At 40.7% G+C, this 22,563-nt stretch overlaps 2 protein-coding genes across 5 annotated transcripts in view; one reads left to right on the top strand and one right to left on the bottom strand.

Annotated features, from left to right (window-relative positions):
- TRIP12 (thyroid hormone receptor interactor 12) overlaps positions 1-15,567 on the bottom strand; it is a 101,058-nt gene extending 85,491 nt beyond the window's left edge. For 3 of the 4 annotated variants that reach the window (XM_063132176.1, XM_063132177.1, XM_063132178.1), the window contains exon 1: positions 15,330-15,567. The gene's annotated coding sequence lies outside the window, so the exon portion shown is untranslated. The remainder of the gene's footprint in view (positions 1-15,329) is intronic. The other variant, XM_063132179.1, reaches the window with a different exon arrangement.
- A 188-nt stretch (positions 15,568-15,755) lies between these two features.
- Positions 15,756-22,563, top strand: part of FBXO36 (F-box protein 36) — a 62,121-nt gene continuing 55,313 nt past the window's right edge. Inside the window, exon 1 of the mRNA XM_063132180.1 lies at positions 15,756-16,091. Within this exon, the coding sequence (XP_062988250.1) occupies positions 15,996-16,091 (96 nt within the window). The 5' untranslated portion in view covers positions 15,756-15,995. The remainder of the gene's footprint in view (positions 16,092-22,563) is intronic.

Below are 22,563 nucleotides of genomic sequence, written 5' to 3'. Positions count from 1 at the left end.
ATGCTGGATAATTGAAGAGTTAGCCTCATTTTTATTCACAGCAAGTCATATAAATGATATGATGATTCACAATTTGGAGATACAACATGCCCACCCAGTTGATAACAATGACCAAATGTTGCAGTACATAAATTTCTCTAAATCTCTTCTCTCAGTTTGGTCAGACTGCCAATACTTCTGAAGAGTTGCTGTTGGTATTAAGATATCAACATTGATTCAGATTAACATTTTTGCAGTGTTTATGCAAATTCATTTTGGAATTAAGAGTATTCAAGGAAGTGTAAATACCTGCTCCAGTATTTTTTTTCCTAGGTTCTTAACTAAATTTGGCTAATATATTTCCCCTAAGACACACCAATAATAAATGGTTACTCATCAGCAAAAGATCTCTTAACAGAGATACAAACACAGGAACCAAGCCTTGTGGCAGACCCAGCTGCCAACTTTGTCTCCATGTCTTCTCTGGCAACATGCCTATAGGACCTAATAATGCCAACTACATCAGGGGTTCACAAACCTGCTCCATCTTCCAATGTGATATATGTCATTGTTTGCCAACAACGCCCTACTGCATTCTACATACGACAAATAGGCCAGTCTCTGCACACACACAAAAATAAACACAAATCTAACATAAGGAATGGCAATATTCAACAACAACAACAACAACAACAAACCCAGTGAGGGAACACTTTCAAGGACACTCAGTCCAATGGATACTTCATGTGTCCATTCTTGAGCAAAGGAACTTCAAAGGTAAGATTTCATTGCAAAACAGATAAAGTGGTTCCTTTTGAATAGGAATAACATGTTTTTATTGCACTATCTGTGTTAATCAGCTCACCGATGCATGGATGTCCGTACTGTCACCCAGCAACTGTTTCATGGATTGCCATGGTTAATAGGGTAAATTATAATGTTCACTGTCTGTATTTTCAGTATTTCAATTCTCTCTGAATGTACTGTTACAATCCCTACCAACTACCCCAGCCATACCAATAAATTACAGGATAACACTTCATTCATCTTATCCAGTGGATTGTAATCCTCAAAAATTTATGGCATAACAAATCCGTCTTTAAAGGTGCTACAAAACTTTGCTGCAACAGACTAACATAATTACCCATCTGGAAATTGATACTATCAATGTAAAACTATTTGTTAGTACTTGATTTTAGAGGAATAGTTCTATTCTGCTCTTACATGATCTCCCTTTTAAGTTACTGATGAGGTCTACATCTACTTAGCTTCAGCAATGCTCCAGCATCAAATGCTCCCAGACTACTCACACAGTCAATCTCATCAAAAGCATATCATTACAAATTATGGGATTAGCAGATTCTGACACACTGCATAGACTTGCAAAGGTAGAGAAACAGCCCAAGAGCAATACAGGCTCAATTATTAACAATTTATTTGCTACTGCTATAGTGCACTGCTTTCAAAAGGTGATCAGGTGTTGGTATCTAGTCATCCAGGTCATACTAACCACTCAATGCCAGGCATATCTACCAAAGAAAAGAGCATCCATACTACTAGCTACAGATTAAATCTGGTAATTAAGTCATTTATTCATTAAAACATTTTTATCCTGCCCTATATCACAAGGATCTTATGTGGTGTTTGCATAGAGCATCATGGATTGAAAACATTTCAGAAAATTAAGACAATGCTAGATAAGAACAGCCTCAATAAACATCCACTAATGAAGACTTCAGAGATACTATTCAGACATTCTTTGGTAGTATGCTGGATGTAAAGTAGTACCGTTATAATTTATATTCACTTAATTCTGACCGTCACAAAACCCAACACATGCACACCCAACCACAGGGTAATAACCTTCTACGTGCTACACAGAAAGTGATATCCTTGTGTATCGTTTGCAGAAGGGTTGTGGCTCAGTGCTAGAGCACATGCTTTGCATGCAGAAGGTCCTAGCTTCAATACCCAACTTTTCCAGGTAGACCCAGGAAAGAATCCAGCCTGAAGCTCTGAAGAGCTGCTGCTAATCACTGCTGACAGTACTGCGCTAGATGGATCAAAGGTCTGACTCCATATAAGGCAGTTTCCTATGTTGCAATGTTGCAAAGGCTCATCCTTCCATAGTATATAAAGATTATTTCTTAAGTGCTTTGTTATTCTCAACAACAGCAGGGAAAGTTTTTGTTTCTTAAAATCAATTACGACTTTCTGCTTCTTTCCAAATATTTTAGAAATTTAGCCACCAGCTGCTGAGTAGTACTACTCAACATTTCCATGCTGGTTATAGTAATCTATGGCAAAGCCCAAACTGTTCCATTTCTACTTAACAGCCTGGTTTGCATGTAATGATGTCCCACGTGTAGTCATGCTTGAGTGGGAGAGCAGGTGCACTGCCTTCTGCACACCCGCCAGTTCCGCTTTTAAATCAGCAAGCTATGATCGGACTGTTTGCAGGCTGTTGAGTAGAATGTGCGAACCCCGACCCAATGGGTTGTTTAGAGGGGGTAGTACAACTTCTCTGAAACCTTTTGCACCTAATCCTAAAGAAGAAAGTATAAGCAAGTTTACTAATCTGTTTTGTATACAAACTGCCTTTTCAGAGATGTTGCATACAACATATAGCTTATGTATAATTTATGTATAGCTGAATTAGGGTGGAGGCCTAATTAAGGACTACCTTAAAGAAGCAGAAGTGCCTTTCCACTTATGCCAGGCACCTTTGTATCCAACCTCTATGGAGTTCAATTTTTCAGTACTGATACCATATCTTAAAAATGTACTTATCATGCAGTAGCTCAGACTTTAAAGGAGCACAAGAGTCTCTGAAATATTAAATGTTGCAATATATGGACTTCAATCCTTTTCTATCAAACTATGTGCCACTTTTATTTGGTTAAAAAATAATTTTCCAAGGCATTAAATTTGACTGTAAGCCCGTTGAGAATGATTTTTAAATGTATTCGTCAATCCTCTGAAATGTTGCCACCAATTCAGACATGCCATTTCCTCATGCAAACATGCATGAATATTTACAATAATTTTTACATAACTGCATTTAGTCTGCACAGAGTTAAAATGGATACACATCTGCAAGGAATAAACTGTCAATATGGTGATGGGCAAAGGAAATGGAGGCTGCACTGTTTCATCCCAGGAACATTGCATTAATAGATATAGACCCTGTTCAGATGACATGCTAAACCATGGGGGTTAAGCATTTTGAGCTAAACATTAAGATTTAATGTGTCAGGTGAACCATGACTAAGCACGTCATGTGAACTATTCCTAACCATGGTAGCTATATAACCATGTTTTAAACATACTCACTGTTTACTGCAAAAGGGTTAGTGGCCTAACCGTGGCTTAGCGTGTTGTCTGAACAGTCCATTGCCAATTATTGTTCAATACCCAAAAGTTATCCAATAAAAAATGAGGAAATCATGTGACCCCTTTTATCCTATCAGCTGCACTTCATTTCCAAGTGCAATTCAAGGGGTTGAGGATTACCTTTAAAGCCCTGAACATCTTGTGAGCAGACTACCGTCTCTGCCCATGTCAGTGTGCTGACTTTTTAAGATCAGCTATTTTACCCCTCTTGTCATTATCTTCTGAGGCATAGCTAGTGGCCATGTGCAAGAAGGCTTTCTCTATAAGTGAAACTCTTTGCCCCGAGAGGCTAAGTTATCTTTCTCTATAAATGCACCCGGTCTCTATTCTTGTGTTCCAAACAAAGAAATGTATGTGCATCTCATCCTTGACAATCTGAGCATGTATGTGAGCATTTTATACACTCATAAACATTGATCATCAAGAATGAGATGCACATAAATGTTGTTGGCAAGCAGATTACAAAATTGTCTATGTTCTATAAGTACATGTTTTCAGTTACACTTACTAAGCTAAGTGTGGGCAACACCCATTTTGTGACAGTATACAGAGATATACATGCAAACATAAAAAATAAAGACTCAAGACTGGGGGCGGGGGGCTGAGAGGAGAATCCCTGTGCAGTTTTGTAGCCTGCTTGGCACCAGATGTCTACAAAGCTCTGCACAGGCAAGGAAGTCATTACCAGTGATGGTCAGTCAGCTGATAGTTAATCTCCAGCTGCTCCTTCAAGATAGCTGGTGCTTTCCTTACCCTTTCACTGAAGACTGAAAGTGGGGCTCTGCCAAATTCCATAAAAACGATAGCATAGTCTCTGGCTTCCCCTCCTCTGTTCTGTAGGGAAGTGACAGATGGGGGAACTGAGCTTTCATCTTGCTGGGTCCCCAAAACTGAAGGTCAGTACATATCCTGTTCCTCTATTACCGGAGAAAGCATGGAAGCAGATACTTATCTTCATTCATGCTATGGTTCCATACTTTCAACTCTACTCCCGTGTGTGAGAGAGAGAGAGACACACAGAGAGAGAGACAGAGAGACAGACAGACAGACAGACCAGAAATGGAAGTAAGCCGGGTTTCCATTTCAGAGAAGTTAAGATAGCCTTGCATTTAAGCACTTGCCTAGAAGCTATAGGAAACAAGGAATTGCATGCAGCTAGCAAGAGGATCAGAGTACTCTGTCCTCCGATATGTCCAATATAGAAACCATGTAGCTGCCAGCGGAGGGAGCTCACCACCACCACCACCACGTGTCCCACAGAAGGCAGCTAAAGAAGGATCAAACTCTATTGTTTCTCCACCAGCCTTTAGCTGGCTAGTAAAAAAATGTGCAGGCTGATTTAAATGTTTAATATTTTTAGTATCTTTAACTCAGAAGAGCTGCTTGTCAATCCAGCAAAGCTGCACAAACCATAGATTAGCCTTGTGTCTCTAGGTATACAGGAACCCAGGCTCAGCCACACTTTACCACAGTGCCACTATCTTAAAATATGAGCAAAAACTGGGAGTCCAACTGTTATAATCAAGTTTTAGACCTGCCCATTTTCAGCAGCAAATCTCACCTGCACAGCAACATTGTTGCAGCTTGTAATAAGCTTTATGAAACTATAGGGGATCTATGCCTTTAAACACTAATACATTTTAATAGCAAGACTGTATGATCCACATTATAGCTTCTCTGACCTCACCATCTTTTCTTCCCTCCACCCATAGGATTGAGATTCTGGTCAATTTATTTGTAAAACATTCAAGAACATTTTAAACATAAGAGCCATGCTGGATCTGACCAAGGGTCCATTTAGTCCACCATTCTGTTCACACAGTGGCCAACCAGCTGTTGACCAGGAAACCACAAGCAGGACACAACTGCAACAGCACCCTCCCACCCATGTTCCCCAGCAACTGGTGTACGTAGGCTTACTGCCTCTGCTACTGGAGGTAGTACATAACTTATCAAGACTAGTAGCCATTAATAACCTTCTCCTTCAGGAATTTATTTAACTCACCTTTAAAGCCCTCCAAATTGGTGGCCATCACTACACTTGTATTCTCAATTCCTTTTCTAATTATGCCTAACATGGAGTTTGCATTTTTTACAACAGCCATACACTGGGTTGACGTTTTCATCAAGCTGTCCACCACAACTCCAAGATCTCTTTCTTGGTTGGTTACTGCCAGCTCAGATCCCATCAGGTTATGCTTTTCAAGTGGTGGCCTACTTTATTACATCATGGAATCATCTGGTATTAATAGCAGGAGTGAGTAAGGGTCTTTGCCATACAGGAGGGCTGGACAGCAATTCAGATTCACTTCTACCTACCTAATTTAGGTGCATGCTCTCCCTAACCTGTACCTCTCTCCAGAGAGCTACTGCCTTCTTTCTTAACAATTAAGTCACATGGCCTAGCTTCTTCTGCTGGCATCTTGGAACACAGGAGTTCAGGATGAAGCATGATGCACACAGTCTTCACAATGGCACAGATTTACAATTGCTAGCTAGCCAGAATTTTACATCAGGATGGTGACCGCATTTGTAACTTAGTGCACAGATTTGCAGTATGAAGGCTTCATTCTAAGAAAGCAAAAGCATGTATTCAGTGCACCTCCATATAACTCATGCATTAAGATGACCATTGTTACTGGCACCATTTTTCAGAGGTTCATTCATAGGCATTGCTCTTCCATATGCCACATTGACAAGCCTGTCTGATGTTAAGCTCAAATTTATTTCTCCTAGACAGCAATTCTATGGTCCCTGGCCGAGCATCCCAGGGACCATAGGATGGCTCAGAAAACCCTCCGAAGTGGGTGACAGTGCTCCAACCTCAGAAAGAGGAGTTGGAGGTCTGCACCCCACAACCCCTCACAGCAGGTGCAGAAAGAACCATGCCAGCTGCTATTTTTTGAACAACAGCTTTGAGACAATTTCACACCCTAACATTGACTAATATTATTGACATCTAGTTCAAAGGACCCAACCTTCTCCCTCAGTAGCTTTTACCAGATAGGATGTTGAACCAACAGCCTGGCTCAACCCATGTGACTCAAAGCACATCCTCTAATGAAATGATCACTTGAAAACTGATCCCTAAACACCAAGATTTAACTTGTAACACTTCAAACTACAACCGCAATTAAAATAGCATACACACACATAAAGCCAGATGCAAAATACTGCAAAGTAGAAGGTAAACATGTCATATCAGGCACAAAATGTCTTAGTCTTCAGGCAGTTTGTGTACCTTTACCAGGCAATTCACTACAAGAACAGCTCTGTTGCCATTGTTATCCAAGTCTTTTTCACTGCCTCAAAACAGACTTAAAATAATTAAATGGTATAAGAGGACACCTGGGAACAACTATGTCAATGGCCAAGGTCAGCTCAGGATTAATCAAGCAGCAAAAGAACTGCTGTCATGGGAATGTCGGAAGAGAATTCTAAAATCTAATTGGCTCCCTACACCTCCAGGGGCAAGCCAACCTAGCTGGACAAATTCTATGATGGGCTTAGGAAGATAGCGATCTGTGCACTCATTATGGAAACATTTAGTCATAACAATGTTGATTCCTAGTCATTTCATTCATTTACAGAGCGATGTAGAATGTTGTTCAATATGTACAGGCTAGATATCATTTGAGGCAAGGAGTCATTTGAGGGCCAGGAGTCCCCAGCAAGTTGTGAAAACCTAGCCTCATCGCACATGTATGAATAGCCCAGAATAATAAACCTGGGTGATCTCAAAGTAATACCCAAGGTCAGATCATCCAGACAGTCTGTGCAGGTTGTGGGCACTACACCTGTAGAATTCCTAGTTTATCCCAAGTCTCATTCCAACATCTAATGGGGAAAGTTAAACGCTATATTTATTTCAAGAAACAAGGTATCTGTGCATCACTATCACTCCCTTCATTTTCAACTGGAGTCATACCAACAGCTCAGCTGGCTCTAGTAGAATACTCAGATAGTGACCCAGATGGCACATAAAGGCAGCAAACGATGGGATACTTAACCTATGAATTGCGAGTTGTGTACCAAATGCAAGCTGCTTCCACCATGCACAAACAACCTCTAATTGGCCTGATCATAAGTTGTTGCATGACATACAAATTTGGAACACTTTGGGTTGCTTGTGGGTTAAACAACCCAAAGTTAACCTATGATTTGTTCTTAATCACATTCGCCACCATTATATGCAAACAGGGCCACAGTAGTGGTCTCAAGATTTCATCCAGAATTATACCACAATAATGATGGTTGCATTTCCACTTATATTGCACTGATTAGCAACAGATTGGGGACACAACTGTCCATATCCTGAAGCAGGACACTATATAGTGAAGGAGTGGGCAGAAGTTAATCTGAATCTACTCGTAGATCTATGGATGATTTACAGTACATTAGAAAGGATTCCTAATTGTTTAATAATAGCCAAATGAAACCCACCAAGTAAACTATGCAGCTGAAATTGAGAAAACTTCGTGTTTAGAGGAATGGGTTTGGGTGGAAGGACTATGAGCTCCATTCAGTTCTTGTACTCAAAACAAATCCCTGGACTAAACCTTTAATTCCCAATGTGTTTCCAGATGAGGAATTTATTGTGCAATCGCCTTGCCTCATTCCCAGAATTCTACAGGGGAGGTAGACAATGATGTCTACCACTTGTAACCCTCCCCTGTTCTTCCACCCCTTTTTTTTCTTTCCCCAAATAATTCATTGAGAAAGGTGGAATGGCTGCACAATGTCTTCTGAATAGTAGCACTAGGAGCCATCCATCTGAAACCACTCTAAGGTGTATGTCTTTTGCATTCAGTTTTGGTAGGTGTGTATTAAAGTTCTAGTAAAAAAAAAAAAAGTAGCTACTGCAAACCTGAAGTCTGTCCGCCTCTGATCCAGTATGCCTGTTGGGCCAATAACCACTGATGGGCAATATCAACAGCCGTTTGGGCATAAATGTGATTGTGAGCCTCTGATTCTAACCACAATTCATTTAAAATGGTGGCATGACTTCCCATCCCAGGATATTTGCTATTTTGTATCAATGGATAGTTGGAGTTCAGGCAACTTCACATACCAGAAAAGTTTAAGATAAAGATTAATCAGGTTTAGCTGGTATTTTATCATGTCTTGTTCATCAAGAGATTACATTTGATTAAATTAAAACAAGCAACTATTACAGCAGATGAGGGACTAATCTCAATTAGAGATGGGCACAGAAGTTATTTTTACAATTTGACAGCCCAGTAAATGGGTAAACAAATAATTAATTTCATAAAGCTAAATCAGTAAACAAATAATTCCTACGCTGACTAAACCATATAGACAAGCATTGTTGAAGCAGCTGGAGCCAACCAGATGATTTAAGGAAGTTCAAAACCAGGGAAATATTAAAGCAGCTTCTCTCAGGTTTGGCTGGAGGTGACCAGGTCCCCAAACCAATGTCAAGCATTCCCCCATAAATAATTCTGATTAGAACTATTCCAGGATTACAAGTATTTTCTTTCAGAGGAATAACTGTATTAGTCTGTTGCAGCAAAAATGAAGTCTTGTGCCACCTGAAACAGGAATAAAGTTCCTTATGGACTGAGTTTTCATGGACTATAGTCCACTTCATCAGAAATATTTTCTGTTAAACTTTCAGCAACTACAAACAGGAATACAGTCAGTCTTCAGATACAGGAAGTCAGATTCTAGCTGGACATCAGAAAAAACATTCTGACTGTTAGAGAAGAAGACAATGGAACCAATTATCTAGGGAGGTAGTGGGCTCTCACACACTAGAAGAATTCAAGATGCAGCTGGACAGCGGTCAGGTATGTTTTAAAGTGAATTCCTGCATTGAGCAGGGGATTGGACTCAATGGCCTTATAGGCCCTTTCCAACCCTACTATTCTATGATTAAGTGGCAAAGGCCACTGACTAGGAATAGGGTGTCTGACTAGATAAGGGAGACTCAGGTTCAAAATAACACTGAGCCTTGAAATTTATTATGCAACACTGGACCCGCCACACACAGATTAACCTACCCCACAGGGTTGTTATGACAATAAAAAATGGGGGAGGGAAAGTATGTACTCCACCCTGACTCAGCTCCTTTGGAAGGAGTAAAATGCAAGTAACAAAACAAAAACCTACTTTTTTAAAAAAAGTTTGATTTGATTTTTTATTATTTTAGGTATTAAACCTGTTGATTATCTCTTCTGTTATTCTCATGTTAAATGTTCTAAAAATATTGACCAATATAGACAATCTTTTTGACTAGTTAAATGCCAGTAGGCATCAATTAGTATTAAGGGCATCACAAGTATGGAGCACATATACTCAACTGACATGAGGTCATTGATTAGGGGACCAGAGGAACTACAGAAGCAAACCATCAGCAGCAATTCTTCACTATTTCATGCCCACTCTGGCCAGTAATATAGAGTGGAAAATTTCCCAGTGTTTTGTTTTTCTGCAGAAAAGTTCCCATTTCATAAGTTTATTAGTAACAGGAAATTATGCCAATCGCAAATACCGTATTAGACAGTTTTGGCAGTTACAAAGTTGTAGTTGAGTTGTTGTAGAAGAGTTGTTCTCAGCATATCATGCACAAGTTTTTTGGCTTGCTAAAGAATATCATATGCACAGTTCTTTAGAGCCAGTGTGGTGTAATGGCTAAAGTGTTGGACTGGGAGTCGGGTGATCCCAGTTCTAGTCCCCACTCAGCCATGGACGCTCACTTGGTGACTTTGGGCCAGTCACAGACTCTCAGCCCAACCTACCTCACAGGGTTGTTGTTGTGAGGATAAAATGGAGCGGAGGAGGATGATTATGTACACCATCTTGGGTTCCTTGGAAGAAAAAAGGCGGGACATAAATGCAACAAAATAAAATATAAGCAGTTTTCAGTATCTTTGTTTTCCTTAAATTTGAATACAAGCGAAGTACTTATATTGCCTTAATTTTTTTGTAATTATTGCAATAAAATACTTTAAAATAACTTTTAAATCATATTAATTTGCTTTAATTTTAAATTCTTGCTGAGTATTGGGACAAAAAATTAACTAGGTATAATTTAGCTTTATTGTTTACCAAATACAAGTAAAATTAGCATGCTAAGTTAGATAAGTCCCTAGGGTGGAGGTGAGCAATTTCAAGGGGGGGTATTTTTACCACGACCACCCTGCAAGCTATGTTCACATACTAATATACTGAAGGGGGGAATCAATAGTTTGTTATTGAAGTATTGCAGCTGAAATGGTCACATTTAAAACAAGCTAAATTTGACCTTCTTAGTGCTCTATAGCACTAAAGTGGCTGATTTCCCCCCTAACTTCTTTGCCACCACCCAGTTCAGCAGTGTAGTATTTGGGGGCCACATGCAGCCCACGGGTTGTGTATTACCTCCCCTTTGGGGCACAAAAATTCCCAATGCAAATTTGCCTGATTTGCATAGGAATCTTTTCGGGGTGGGGAGGGGGTCTAGAAAATTCCAGTTCAAGAATTTCCAGAAAATCCACATCACTAACTCTGGCAGGGCAATCTTAACATTTTTATAATATACACCCATGTAAAAACATAGCGAAATTCTTACCACATCTTGATTAGTAGTTTTTAGGGCTTGAGGACTAGATAATATTGACTGGAAACCAGCTCTAGCACAAGGATGCCATCTTGTTATCCCATGCACAGAAGATTAAGGTCCAGGTTCTTAGCCAAATAACCACTACCACAGTGGACTATTCTAAAGACATGACTTTTGAGTTTTTGCACTCGATTCATTCACATTTGATTATTTACAAGATTTATATACTTAATAAGATCCCCAAGCAATGAACAATAAAAAGAAAAAAGAATCAAAATACAGAATTAAAATATTTATAATCAAATTATACCTACAAAACTATAGATGATTAGTCGGGGAAGACTTGATTAAATAAGAGTATGTTCAGCAGATAGCAAAAACAAAACAAAACAACAACCCACCATCCATGCCTACCTGACATGAACAAAGAGTTCCACAGAGAGGGAGCAAATATATTGAAGGCTCTACTCCGTGCAGACTCCAAATGGATTACAGGGGTCAAGTTCCTTGCACCCAGGTTTAACTTGAGTTATTTATGTAATTAACACCACAACACAGTACTCAATTTCTCACTCAAATTCAAATAGCAATAGTGTGTACCATATGAAATGAGCCTACAGTTATGTTGAACTGAAGGGAGCCTTCTCCAACCCAGCAGCCTTCAGATATTTTGAACTACAACTTCTATGACCCCAGACCATTTGCCATGGCAAGAGCTGATAGGATCATACTCCAAAAAATCTGAAAGGTACCAGGTTGGTGAAGGCTGGCTTAAGACTTATGTACACTACACTGGTTTTATAGCAATTGTGGTATAACTCATGATTTTATCTAAGGAGTCCCGCTTATTGTAATTTGGCAAAGGCATTAAGAACGTTTTGATTGAGATCCTAGCACCCAATCACACTACACAGAGAATTATAGTGCTAGGGTTCCCTAAGAAGAGGAAATGATTATGAAATTTCTTCAAGCCTGTGGTTCAGAGATGCTCTTATTACGAGAGGTCGAGAATTGCCTGCCCTACAATATCCTAAACAGTTTTAGCGCTCCAGCTACACAGGTATAATAAACAGTTCCTTAAGGTTAGGCATCTTGAAATTTGCTGCACATACGTTAACTTAAAGTAGCTTTTTCTAGTTGAAGAAACAGGAAGATTATACATGAGAATGGATTTTTCATTCATGCCTTTGTCTTTTAGAGTCTTGGTGGAAGCTATCCATTTTAGAGTGTCCTTTAATTTCAAGCACAAAAAAGTGCAAGAAACTCATATCAGTCTTTTTACAACCTACTCTTCCCTCATATCACAACCTGGGTCTGCCAGAAATACTTCCCCACCACTCCAAAGATATAGCAGACATTCAATATTTCCAGTTCCTGGCTACCAGTAACACATTTACACAGCAAGGTGACAAGGAACCCAAGACATTTCCAGTCCTGCAACACTAACCACATTTATTATATCTACGTGCATAATAGTTTGCTATAAATGTACAATCACTTCATTACAATTTTCAAATTACCCCATATCTATCAATCTTTCTCACCAAGTGCCCTCATACCAATGGTTTACCCATCTTCTATAGTTCCCTATGTGGTTAGAGGATAGGGCTCCTACACCTAGAACAACGAACCAACGAACAGTAGACTTCTAGTTGGTTGCAATTCTTACTTTGTGGCCCTGTTCAAAAGACAGCTTTAACCACAGTGAATAAGGTTTTTGACCCTATTCACCATGGTTAAAGACATGGTTTAAGGTGTCTTCTGAACAGGGCCCAACTAGTGTGTGCATGTAGCAACAGTACACGGAGAAAAGGTCGAGTAGCGGCAAGGGAAATCTGGAAGAAAGGGCACTGAAAATTTTCAAAACACATAAAGAGCAGTAGCACCTGTTGGCTCAAGGCAGCCTTGTGCCTTCTATTCCTCATACCTCAGGAGCTAAAACAGGAAAAGGAATCAAGTTGTTTATATTTTAGAAAACCAAATGTCACTTAAGATTTTAAAAGCTATGCTTAAGAAACAGCACAGGATAACAGCCCAATCCTAACCAGAAGTAAGTCCCTCTGATTCCAATGGAGCACACTCCCAAAGGCACAGAACTGCAGCCTTAATTTATAAATGCTGAGCACAGAGATAAACTGCATGTCATCTTTTAAAAGTACAGTTAATTTAAATGAAGGTTCTCAAGTAAACTGATGGACTGAGTATATATTGTGTTCAAAATATACTGTTCTAAGCTCTCTCTAAATTTAAATAGTCTCAACATTATTATGAATTTATTGGTTGTCTTCCTTCAAAAGAAGTCTGTATTAAAGGCAGCTCATGAAGATGAAATATCATAAAATAAAAATCTGAAATACAATTTTGTTGGACAAAAAACAACAACCAAAACTTCTCCCTCCCACTTCCCAAGGCAACATTTCTGTTAACATCTGTTTATATTGTACATATATGTCAGTAGGGAAAACGAGCTTTGTGAAGTCTTGTTCTGAAGACAACTTCTTCAAAATAGATTGCTGCATAATGTCTCTCCTCTTTACCGCAAATGAACTAGCACCATTTCCCTTTAATCCCCCTTTTAAAAAAAAGTTTGACAGGCCAAACACTGTCACAAGAGTCAATATCTACATGAAGTCATAGTTAGGAAAAATCACTTTGTCAAAAGAAAATGGGATGTGGCCTTAAATCTATATCAGATCAATACTCCTGCTGATGAAAAGGCCTAAGAATATAAAGAAAATGACTTACATTAAGAAAACCCAAAATTGAATTATTAGAACATGGATTCATTATCAAAACTGTCCTGAAATCCAACTGAACGAATTCTAGAAACGTGTATGAAATGCATGCCAGACACTGAATACATTTAGACCAATGCCAAGCTCTTATTTCTTTCCTCTGTGTAAATGCGACATAGTCAGGCCTAGTAATGTAGGCCTCTGTAATACAGACAGGACCTTTGTTCCATACATCGATGTTTTTCCTTAAAGCCCGTGATAAAACTTTCCACTCTCCCCGCCCTAATGTTTTCTTGTTCCTAATCTAAACTTTTTCAAATTCCTGATGCCTTTAAAACCCTACTGCGAAGAACACCCCCACCGCGACAGGACTAGCCATTAGGCGGAAGGAACAATAAAAGTTGTACAGCAGGCAGCTCGGCCTGCAAGGCTGGCAAAAGCCCCGAGATCAGTTTGAATGTTAGCCTCGTACTAGTCGGCAGATACTCAAAAGCTATCGTGCGAGAAGGGCACGTATGGGAAAAAGGGAAGAATGTGAATATCTAAATACGACGCGTTATGCAAACAAGCTAGGCTAGTTTCTTCTCGAAGGCACCAGGAACACAACCCAGCTATAAAATTACAGGGGTGAAAAACAATCAGCTCCGGTATTGGGCTTCATTACCGAAAGGGACTCGATTAACAAGCACCTTTTTTCCCCTCGCTTAGTAGAGCACGATTTCCCCTTCCCTTGGGCCCCAAAAGCCAGGCCAATATGGAGGCTACTGATCATTTAGCATTTTTGTATTGTTGTCGTCGTTGTTGTTTGACTAAAGAAGACAGTTTTCTGCCCTCCCCTAAGTGTATTCAAGGGGGCTCAGTAGTTCCTTTAAATAGGAAAAAAAAAACATAAAATAGGCCTCATGGGAAATATGTGGCTAGCGAAAGGTTCGGGTAGATACGAAGCAAGGCCGAATACAAATCGGGTGCAGTGTCAACACTGACACTGTCCTTTTGTATTTAGCAGCCACACAAGCCAGAAAGCCAATCTTAACAGGGAGGGGGTGGGGAGAAGAAGAGGGTTCGGGTAGGCCCAAACCGCAACGGGGAGGGTGGCGGTAATAGATATATTCTGCACTACTGCGAACCCAGGCATAAATATGGGGTCCAGATTCACCCCATTAACAGACCGGGGCTTGTAGGAGAGGGAGGAGAAAAGAAAAGAAGGGAAGGGCTGAATCACGGTAAGCTTCAAGCAGCCGTTTGGCCATTTTGTCAGCTCTATTTCTGCCACCCTGGCTTCTCTTTTACCACTCCTTTTCTTGTGAAAAGGGAAAGAAGCCCTTATCTTCAGTACTCCCCATCCGAATTCAAGAAGCCTTCTTTCACAGCGAGTACTTCCTCAAGCCTATGAAAGGCCTCAAGCCATCATACAGTCACCTTCCTTCCCCCCCCCTTCTCTTCCACCCCACCTCCCGGCCCAGGACTACCTCACCACGAATCTCTTGTCATGCCCTACAGAAAAGCCCCTTCCTTCTTCCGCCTCCCGCCCCATCCCCCACTTTTGCCCCCAGCAAGGGTGGGAGAAAGAAAGAAAATGAGAGGTGGTTCTTATTCCCACAGAAACCTTCCCCGAGAAAAACAAGCAGCCGCCGCCGCCCCACATATTCTCACAGTACCTAGTTTGTCCCGACGCGGCCTCCGCAAAAGCGCTCCGTGCCTCCCTGGTGGCTCCGGCTCCTTTTCTGTCCTGCCCGGCGCCTCTTCCCTTCAATTATCAGCTGAAGCCGCAGCACCGATCAGTGCGCCGTCTGCCTCCGCTACCGTACCCCCTCCAGCGGCGTAGGGGGAGGCCGGGGACTACTTTACCCCCAAAGGGGCCCGGGGGGCCCCGCTCTCCCCCCCCCCTCGCCAGCAGCGGGTGTTCTCCTCCTGCCCGCCTTGGCGCTCCCCGCCGCGGAGCCGGCAGCCCCCTCCCCTCGCCCTCCCTCAAGGATCGGCGGCAGTTCTATCCTTCTCGTCCCCCTCCGCTTGTCTCAGACGTTCCTTGGCTGAAAAAGAGGTATCCTTCCGCTGGGGTCGTCACCCTCGGGGTGCGCGCAAGCGTTGTCCCCCTCGGGGTCAGCGAAACCACTAGTGGCGCCCCCGTTGGCGGTTTCACCCCCCACCCTCAACCGTGGCGATTCAGGGAGCCTCTTCCCGTCGTTGCGGTGGCGAAGCTCCGTCGACTTTAGGCATTGAGAGCTGGCCGTCTCCTTTAAGAGAGGGGGGCTGGGCTTCCAGTGACCTCTCCGTATGCCCGCCCCTTCCTGGTTGCCATAGCGACTGGCTGCTGGCGTCCTAAAATGGCGTCCCTCCTCGCAGATACTTTGTTCGAGGCGCGAGGACAGGCCCCGGCGCCCAGCAAGGACTTCTACCAGCTCATTGTTACTAGGAAGGAAGTGAGTACGTTCTCTCTTCCCTCCTCCTTATGGGCCTTGATAGATTTTCCTGTCATGTCACCGGGGTGGGGGTGGGGGGTGAGGTCTGACAGTGCGGCGACGACAGGAAAGAAGGGGTATTCCTTATTCCGCATGGGGATACGTTTGGTGCATGTGAGAAGAGACGGAAGGGTTGCGTGAAGTTTCCTTCTTGATCACCTCGTTCAAGGGCACTTTCCGATTCAGAAAAGGAGTGAGATAACCATGCTTTGGACGTGAAGCAAGGACTGCTGAACGTCTGTACCGAAAACTTTCTGGGCTCAGGCTCAAATCTCTCTAGAACTCACTTCCTGTGATTTGATAGCTCAATTCCTGATGCTTTGACCTATTCAAAGTGAGGGATGGACACCCTGTACATGCTCAAGTGCACAATGTTCTGTATTTTGTTACCTAGTAACACAGTCCAGGGCTGAAATATTTAATCTGGCTAAGGTCTAATGAACCCTTCTTAATTGGGGGCGGGGGTGTCTTTTGTGTATATGCTGTTTGTAATGGCCTGAATACCTTCAAACGAACAGAGAAGTAAAGTGAAGTACACCCAGTAGGTGTAAAAGTGAGTTGACATGTAGACCCTCTCTTTAAGGAGAAATAAAATCATTGTTTATTTTCTGCTTACTGTTTCAACAAAAATAAAGTGATCAAAGGTTTGAGACCACAAATTATTTTTATGTGAAAAAAGCCACCTCTGGGAATGGAAGGGTGTGATGAATGCACAACCTTGTGAAAATAAGTTTTCCACAAACATGAGTTTTTAATACTTTGCACCTTAGCACATTTTCATGAAAGCAGGTTCCTTTGAAAGCCAGTTAAATGTATTTACTTCCCAAGTAAATGTATTTTGGGATTGGGGTGTTGGAAAGCGCTAATGCATCACTTCACAGTGCACTTTACACGGTCTGTGATTTTCTTCATTGAAGAACATCGAAGACAGGTAAAATATTAAGACTGTATGAGAAAATATTACCAGTTACATATCTAGTAAAATGTAGATAAACTAGGGGAAATATCCAGAAACCCAAATGCCACTCAACAAAAATCCTGTTGGTATATAGAACTCACCTTTTTCATGCATGTGAAGGTATCAATGGCTGATATGATAACCATACTTATAGCACCTCTGTGGTGTAATAAATTCATGTTGTGGTTAGTTAACGCTTAGTTATTCAGGAACCTCACTGAGTGAACTTGGTCTAAGTACAGTCACTCATTCGAACTTTCTTCACCGAGGTTATTAGTAGTTTCAAATGTGATAGCAGGAACCTCTAACCCTCCAGGTGTTTGTTTATAACTCCCATCACCCCTGATAATTGACTATGCTGGGTGAATCTGATAGGAGTTGATCAAACAATATCTGGAGGGGCTGCAGATTACCCACTCCAGCCATATAGGCTGCCCTGTCCTGCTTTGAGTTTGTGAAAGCCAGTATTTATCTATCATGCATTTTTTGTCCTTTTTCCTATGGGGAAGTGCTGTCCATATAGCTAATCTATAGCAGTTGAAGAGGCCTTTAGGATTGGAGTCTTGAAGATATTTCTGTATATTTTTGTGTCCGGCGGCAACAATGGACTGGATGAGGGCTAATAAACTAACATTTAATTTTTATTTATTTTATTTATTTATTACATTTCTATACCACCCAATAGCTGAAGCTCTCTTGTCTAATCCAGACAAGACTGAGATGTCATTAGTGAGTGGTTCTTCTGACCGGATGGAGGGTGTTCAACCTGTTCTGGATGGGATTGCACTCCTCCTGAAAGAACAGGTTCGTAGTTTGGGGGGGTTCTCCTTGAACTATCTGTTACTTGAGGCTCAGGTGGCCTGGTGGCACGGAGTGCCTTCTACCGACTTTGGTTGGTGGCCCAGCAATGCCCTTATCTGGACAGGGATAGCCTGTCTTCAGTTGCCTATTCTCTGGTAACCTCCAAGTTAGATTACTGCAATGCGCTCTATGTGGGTCTGCCTTTGGAGACGGTTCAGAAGCTCCAGCTTGTACAAAATGCCGTGGCCAGGTTGATAACAGGAACCAGAACTTTTGAACATATAACACTGACTCTAGTCCACTTGCATTGACTGCCTGTACGTTTCTGAGCCTGATTCAAGGTGCTGGTTTTAACCTATAAAGCCTTACACAGCTTGGGACCACAATACCTGACAGAACGCCTCTTCCAACATTTTTATTTTATTTATTTATTTATTTATTGCATTTTTATACCGCCCAATAGACAAAGCTCTCATGACATGAACCTACCTGTACACTATACTCAACATCTAAGGTCCTCCTACTCCAAGGGAAGCTCGGAGGATAGCAACAAGGGAGAGGGCCTTTTCCGTGGTGGCCTGCTAACTATGGAATAATCTCCCCAATAAGGCTCTCCTGGTGCCGACATTGTTATCTTTTCGGTGCCAGTCAAGACTTTTCTACCAGGCATTTAACAGCATATGTTGAATTTTTTAACTGACCCCATAATAGTTGTTTTAAATAGATATTGTTTGTCGTGGTATGTAATCTATTTTTATGGTTTTAAAATGTGTATTTCGGTTTTTAATGTTCAATGTTTTAATCTTTGTAAACCACCCAGATAGCTTCGGCTATGGGGCAGTATATAAATGTAAATTATTATTATTATTATTATTATTATTAATAATAATAATAATAATAATAAATACCCCCAGCACACAGGATGGGGCTAACTACAGTAAAAAAAACAACCTGCAATTTCTTTGCCATATCAGTGGATCTTTCTAAGGCATTATTTATATTATTGTGCAAACTATTTGCAGGGTTGATATCTAAATATTGTAGGCTGAAAACTATAGCCTTATTTATAAAGCTTTGAACTTTTAGTAAGCTTTTGTTATGTTGCATGCATTAATCTATCCTTTTAATAGTGAATGTATATGATTGAGTGCAGATGGGATTAGAGCCACAATAGAGCTACTGAGAAACAAGATAGTGGTATCCGAATGCACATCTAAACCCTGAGGTAGACAGAAGTACAAAATATGTTTTTTAAAAGTAACTCAAAAATGGGGCAATCCTCCCTCAAAAAAAAAAGAGCCCAATGAGGACTGAGCATGCTCAGTAGCCTCCAGAAGCCAAGGAATGATGAGTATGGGTATTTATTTATTTATTTATTTTGACATTTTTAGGCTACTTTTAAGGTGAAATCTTAAAAGATTTCCAAGGAAGCACACAAGATAAAAGAAACACTACAAAACAAAATCCAATAAAAACAGTGATTATAAAGAAAACTAGCAGCTCAAATATTAAGAAAAGTCTTCAGAGCTTTTCCTGAACACCTGCAAAGAAGGAGCTGATGACACACACGCACAAACACACACACACAAATGCAGAACATTGCTATTCCAACATTAGTTACAACTTGAAATACCCAGGAGAAATACTGAACCTCTTGGGGCACTTACTGATAAAAGCTTGGGGCAGTTCCCAACAGCATATAGTGGTCCTGCAACCCTTCCACCATTTGTGCTTTCAGAGGCAACCTGAAACTAGCAGAAACACTCATTTGTGGAACGGGGCATGACAGCCGGAGAACACATAAGGGAGCTCCATCATCCTGCTCCCTTCCAGAAACAAGGAGAAATGCTCATTTTGGGGCTTGCTCTCAGAAACATTAAATCACTGTTGCGTAAGTGGTGGGAGCCACTTGTGCAATGGAGCCGGCTGTGCATAATTATTATTATTATTATTTATTTATACAGCACCATCAATGTACATGGTGCTGTACAGAGTAAAACAATAAAATAGCAAAAACCTGCCGCATAGGCTTACATTCTAATAAAATCATAATAAAACAATAAGAAGGGGAAGAGAATGCACCAAACAGGCACACAAAAGTGGCTTTGCACCGTGTGTGAGAAGGACTGGCTACTGCTCTTAGTTTGCATGAAGTAACAAATCATAGTTTGGTGTTACATGAATGAGCTCTTGGACGTATATGCTCCATCCTCACCCTCTCTTTTTTGAACAATAATACTTTTATTAATTTTCCACATAAACAGAACACATAAGGAAAGGTAAAATAACAATGCAAACTGTACAAACTACATCACAACATAAACAACTACTGAAATGGTCACAAATATATAAGGCTATATTCCATTTAAAGTGATCTTCATGTCAGACAGCAAGTATCATATTTCTAGTTTACCAGATCCGGATTTCATAAAAGCAAGCAAGTATATTTATCAAATGCAAGAATACAAGTTTTATATAAAATCCACATACAAATAAATCATCCCTTTGCAGTTCTTTTATATATTCAATAAAAGGTTTCCAGTCCATTACATATGAAGCTATTGTTCTTTTTTTACTAACGCCATTAATTTCACCGTCTCCTCCAATTCCAACACCTTGAGGAGCCATTCTTCTGTTGAAGGTACTTGTGTTTTTTTCCAATATTGCGCATATAACAATCTTGCCGCCATTGTCATATATTTTATTTTATTTATTTATTTATTACATTTTTATACCGCCCGATAGCCGAAACTCTCTGGGCGGTTCACAAAAATTAAAACCATCATAAAACAACCAACAAGTTAAAAACACAAATACAAAATACAATATAAAAAGCACAACCAGGATAAAACCACGCAGCAAAATTGATATAAGGTTAAAATGCAGAGTTAAAACAGTATAATTTAAATTTAAGTTAAAATTTGAATAACTATCCTTTCTCTTTTAATTGATCATCCTTCAGTCCAAGCAAAAACATTTCTGGTTTCGTTTCTACATTTACTTTTTTAAAATTTTGCATTAATGCATGTATTTTAACCCAGTATGCCTTTGCCCTTTTACAAGACCACCACATGTGGTAAAATGTTCCTTCTTGCTCTTCTCACTTCCAACAGTCCCCCAAACAACCACTATACATTTTTGCTAACTTTGAGGGGGACATATACCATCTATACATCATCTTATAAAAGTTCTCCTTTAATCTGGTAGTTAGTGTATACTTTAAACCTTTTGTCCACATGTTTTTCCATAGTTCTATTGGGATTTTATGCCCCACATTGTTTTCCCATCTGACTGTACAGTCCATCACTGGTTCTTTCTCTCCCTCCAACTTTAACCATAGTTTATATATTTTGGCAATAAGATGTTCTTCATTAGTACATAATACCTCTTCAAACAATGACATTGAGCACTCGAATCCCCCCGTTCTTACATCACTCTTAAACTTCTCCTGAATCTGTAAATACGAAAACTATTGACAAATGGTCAAAGAACACCTAATTTCCTTGAATGAGTTCAAATCCCCAGGGCCCGATGAACTGCATCCAAGAGTAATGAAGGAGCTAGCGGAAGAACTCTCAGAACCTTTGTCTATTATCTTTGCAAAATCATGGAAGACGGGTGAGGTGCCGGACGACTGGAGGAGGGCTAACGTTGTCCCTATCTTCAAAAAGGGCAAAAAGGAGGAACCTGGGAACTACAGACCAGTCAGCCTGACATCCATCCCTGGGAAAATTCTGGAGCAGATTATAAAGAAGTCAATCTGTAAACACCTTGAAATCAATGCAGTGATTACTAGAAGCCAACATGGATTTGTCAGGAACAAATCCTGTCAGACTAATTTGATCTCATTTTTTGATAGGATAACCTCCCTTGTGGACTGTGGGAATGCTGTGGATGTCATATATCTTGACTTCAGCAAAGCTTTTGACAAAGTACCACATGACATTCTGATTAACAAACTAGCTAAAAGTGGGCTAGATGGAACAACTATTAGGTGGATCCACAGTTGGCTACAGAATCGGACTCAAAGAGTACTTATCAATGGAACCTTCTCAAACTGGGGAGAGGCAACGAGTGGGGTGCCACAGGGCTCAGTCCTGGGCCCAGTGCTCTTCAACATTTTTATTAATGATTTGGACGAGGAGGTGCAGGGAACGCTGATCAAATTTGCAGATGACACCAAATTGGGTGGGATAGCTAATACCCTGGAAGACAGAAACAAACTTCAAAGTGATCTTGATAGGCTGGAGTGCTGGGCTGAAAACAACAGAATGAAATTTAATAGGGATAAATGCCAAGTTCTACATTTAGGGAATAGAAACCAAATGCACAGTTACAAGATGGGGGACACTTGGCTCAGCAATACTACAAATGAGAAAGATCTTGGAATTGTTGTAGATCACAAGCTGAATATGAGCCAACAGTGCGATATGGCTGCAAGAAAGGCAAATGCTATTTTGGGCTGCATTAATAGAAGTATAGCTTCCAAATCACGTGAGGTACTGGTTCCTCTCTATTCGGCCCTGGTTAGGCCTCATCTAGAGTATTGCGTCCAGTTCTGGGCTCCACAATTCAAGAAGGACGCAGACAAGCTGGAGCGTGTTCAGAAGAGGGCAACGAGGATGATCAGAGGTCTAGAAACAAAGCCCTATGAAGAGAGACTGAAAGAACTGG

The sequence above is a fragment of the Elgaria multicarinata genome, chromosome 8, assembly GCF_023053635.1.
Source record: "Elgaria multicarinata webbii isolate HBS135686 ecotype San Diego chromosome 8, rElgMul1.1.pri, whole genome shotgun sequence".
NCBI classification, from domain to species: domain Eukaryota; kingdom Metazoa; phylum Chordata; class Lepidosauria; order Squamata; family Anguidae; genus Elgaria; species Elgaria multicarinata.
Note: the sequence above shows the minus strand (reverse complement) of the source record. Positions and strands in the feature narration are given on the sequence as shown.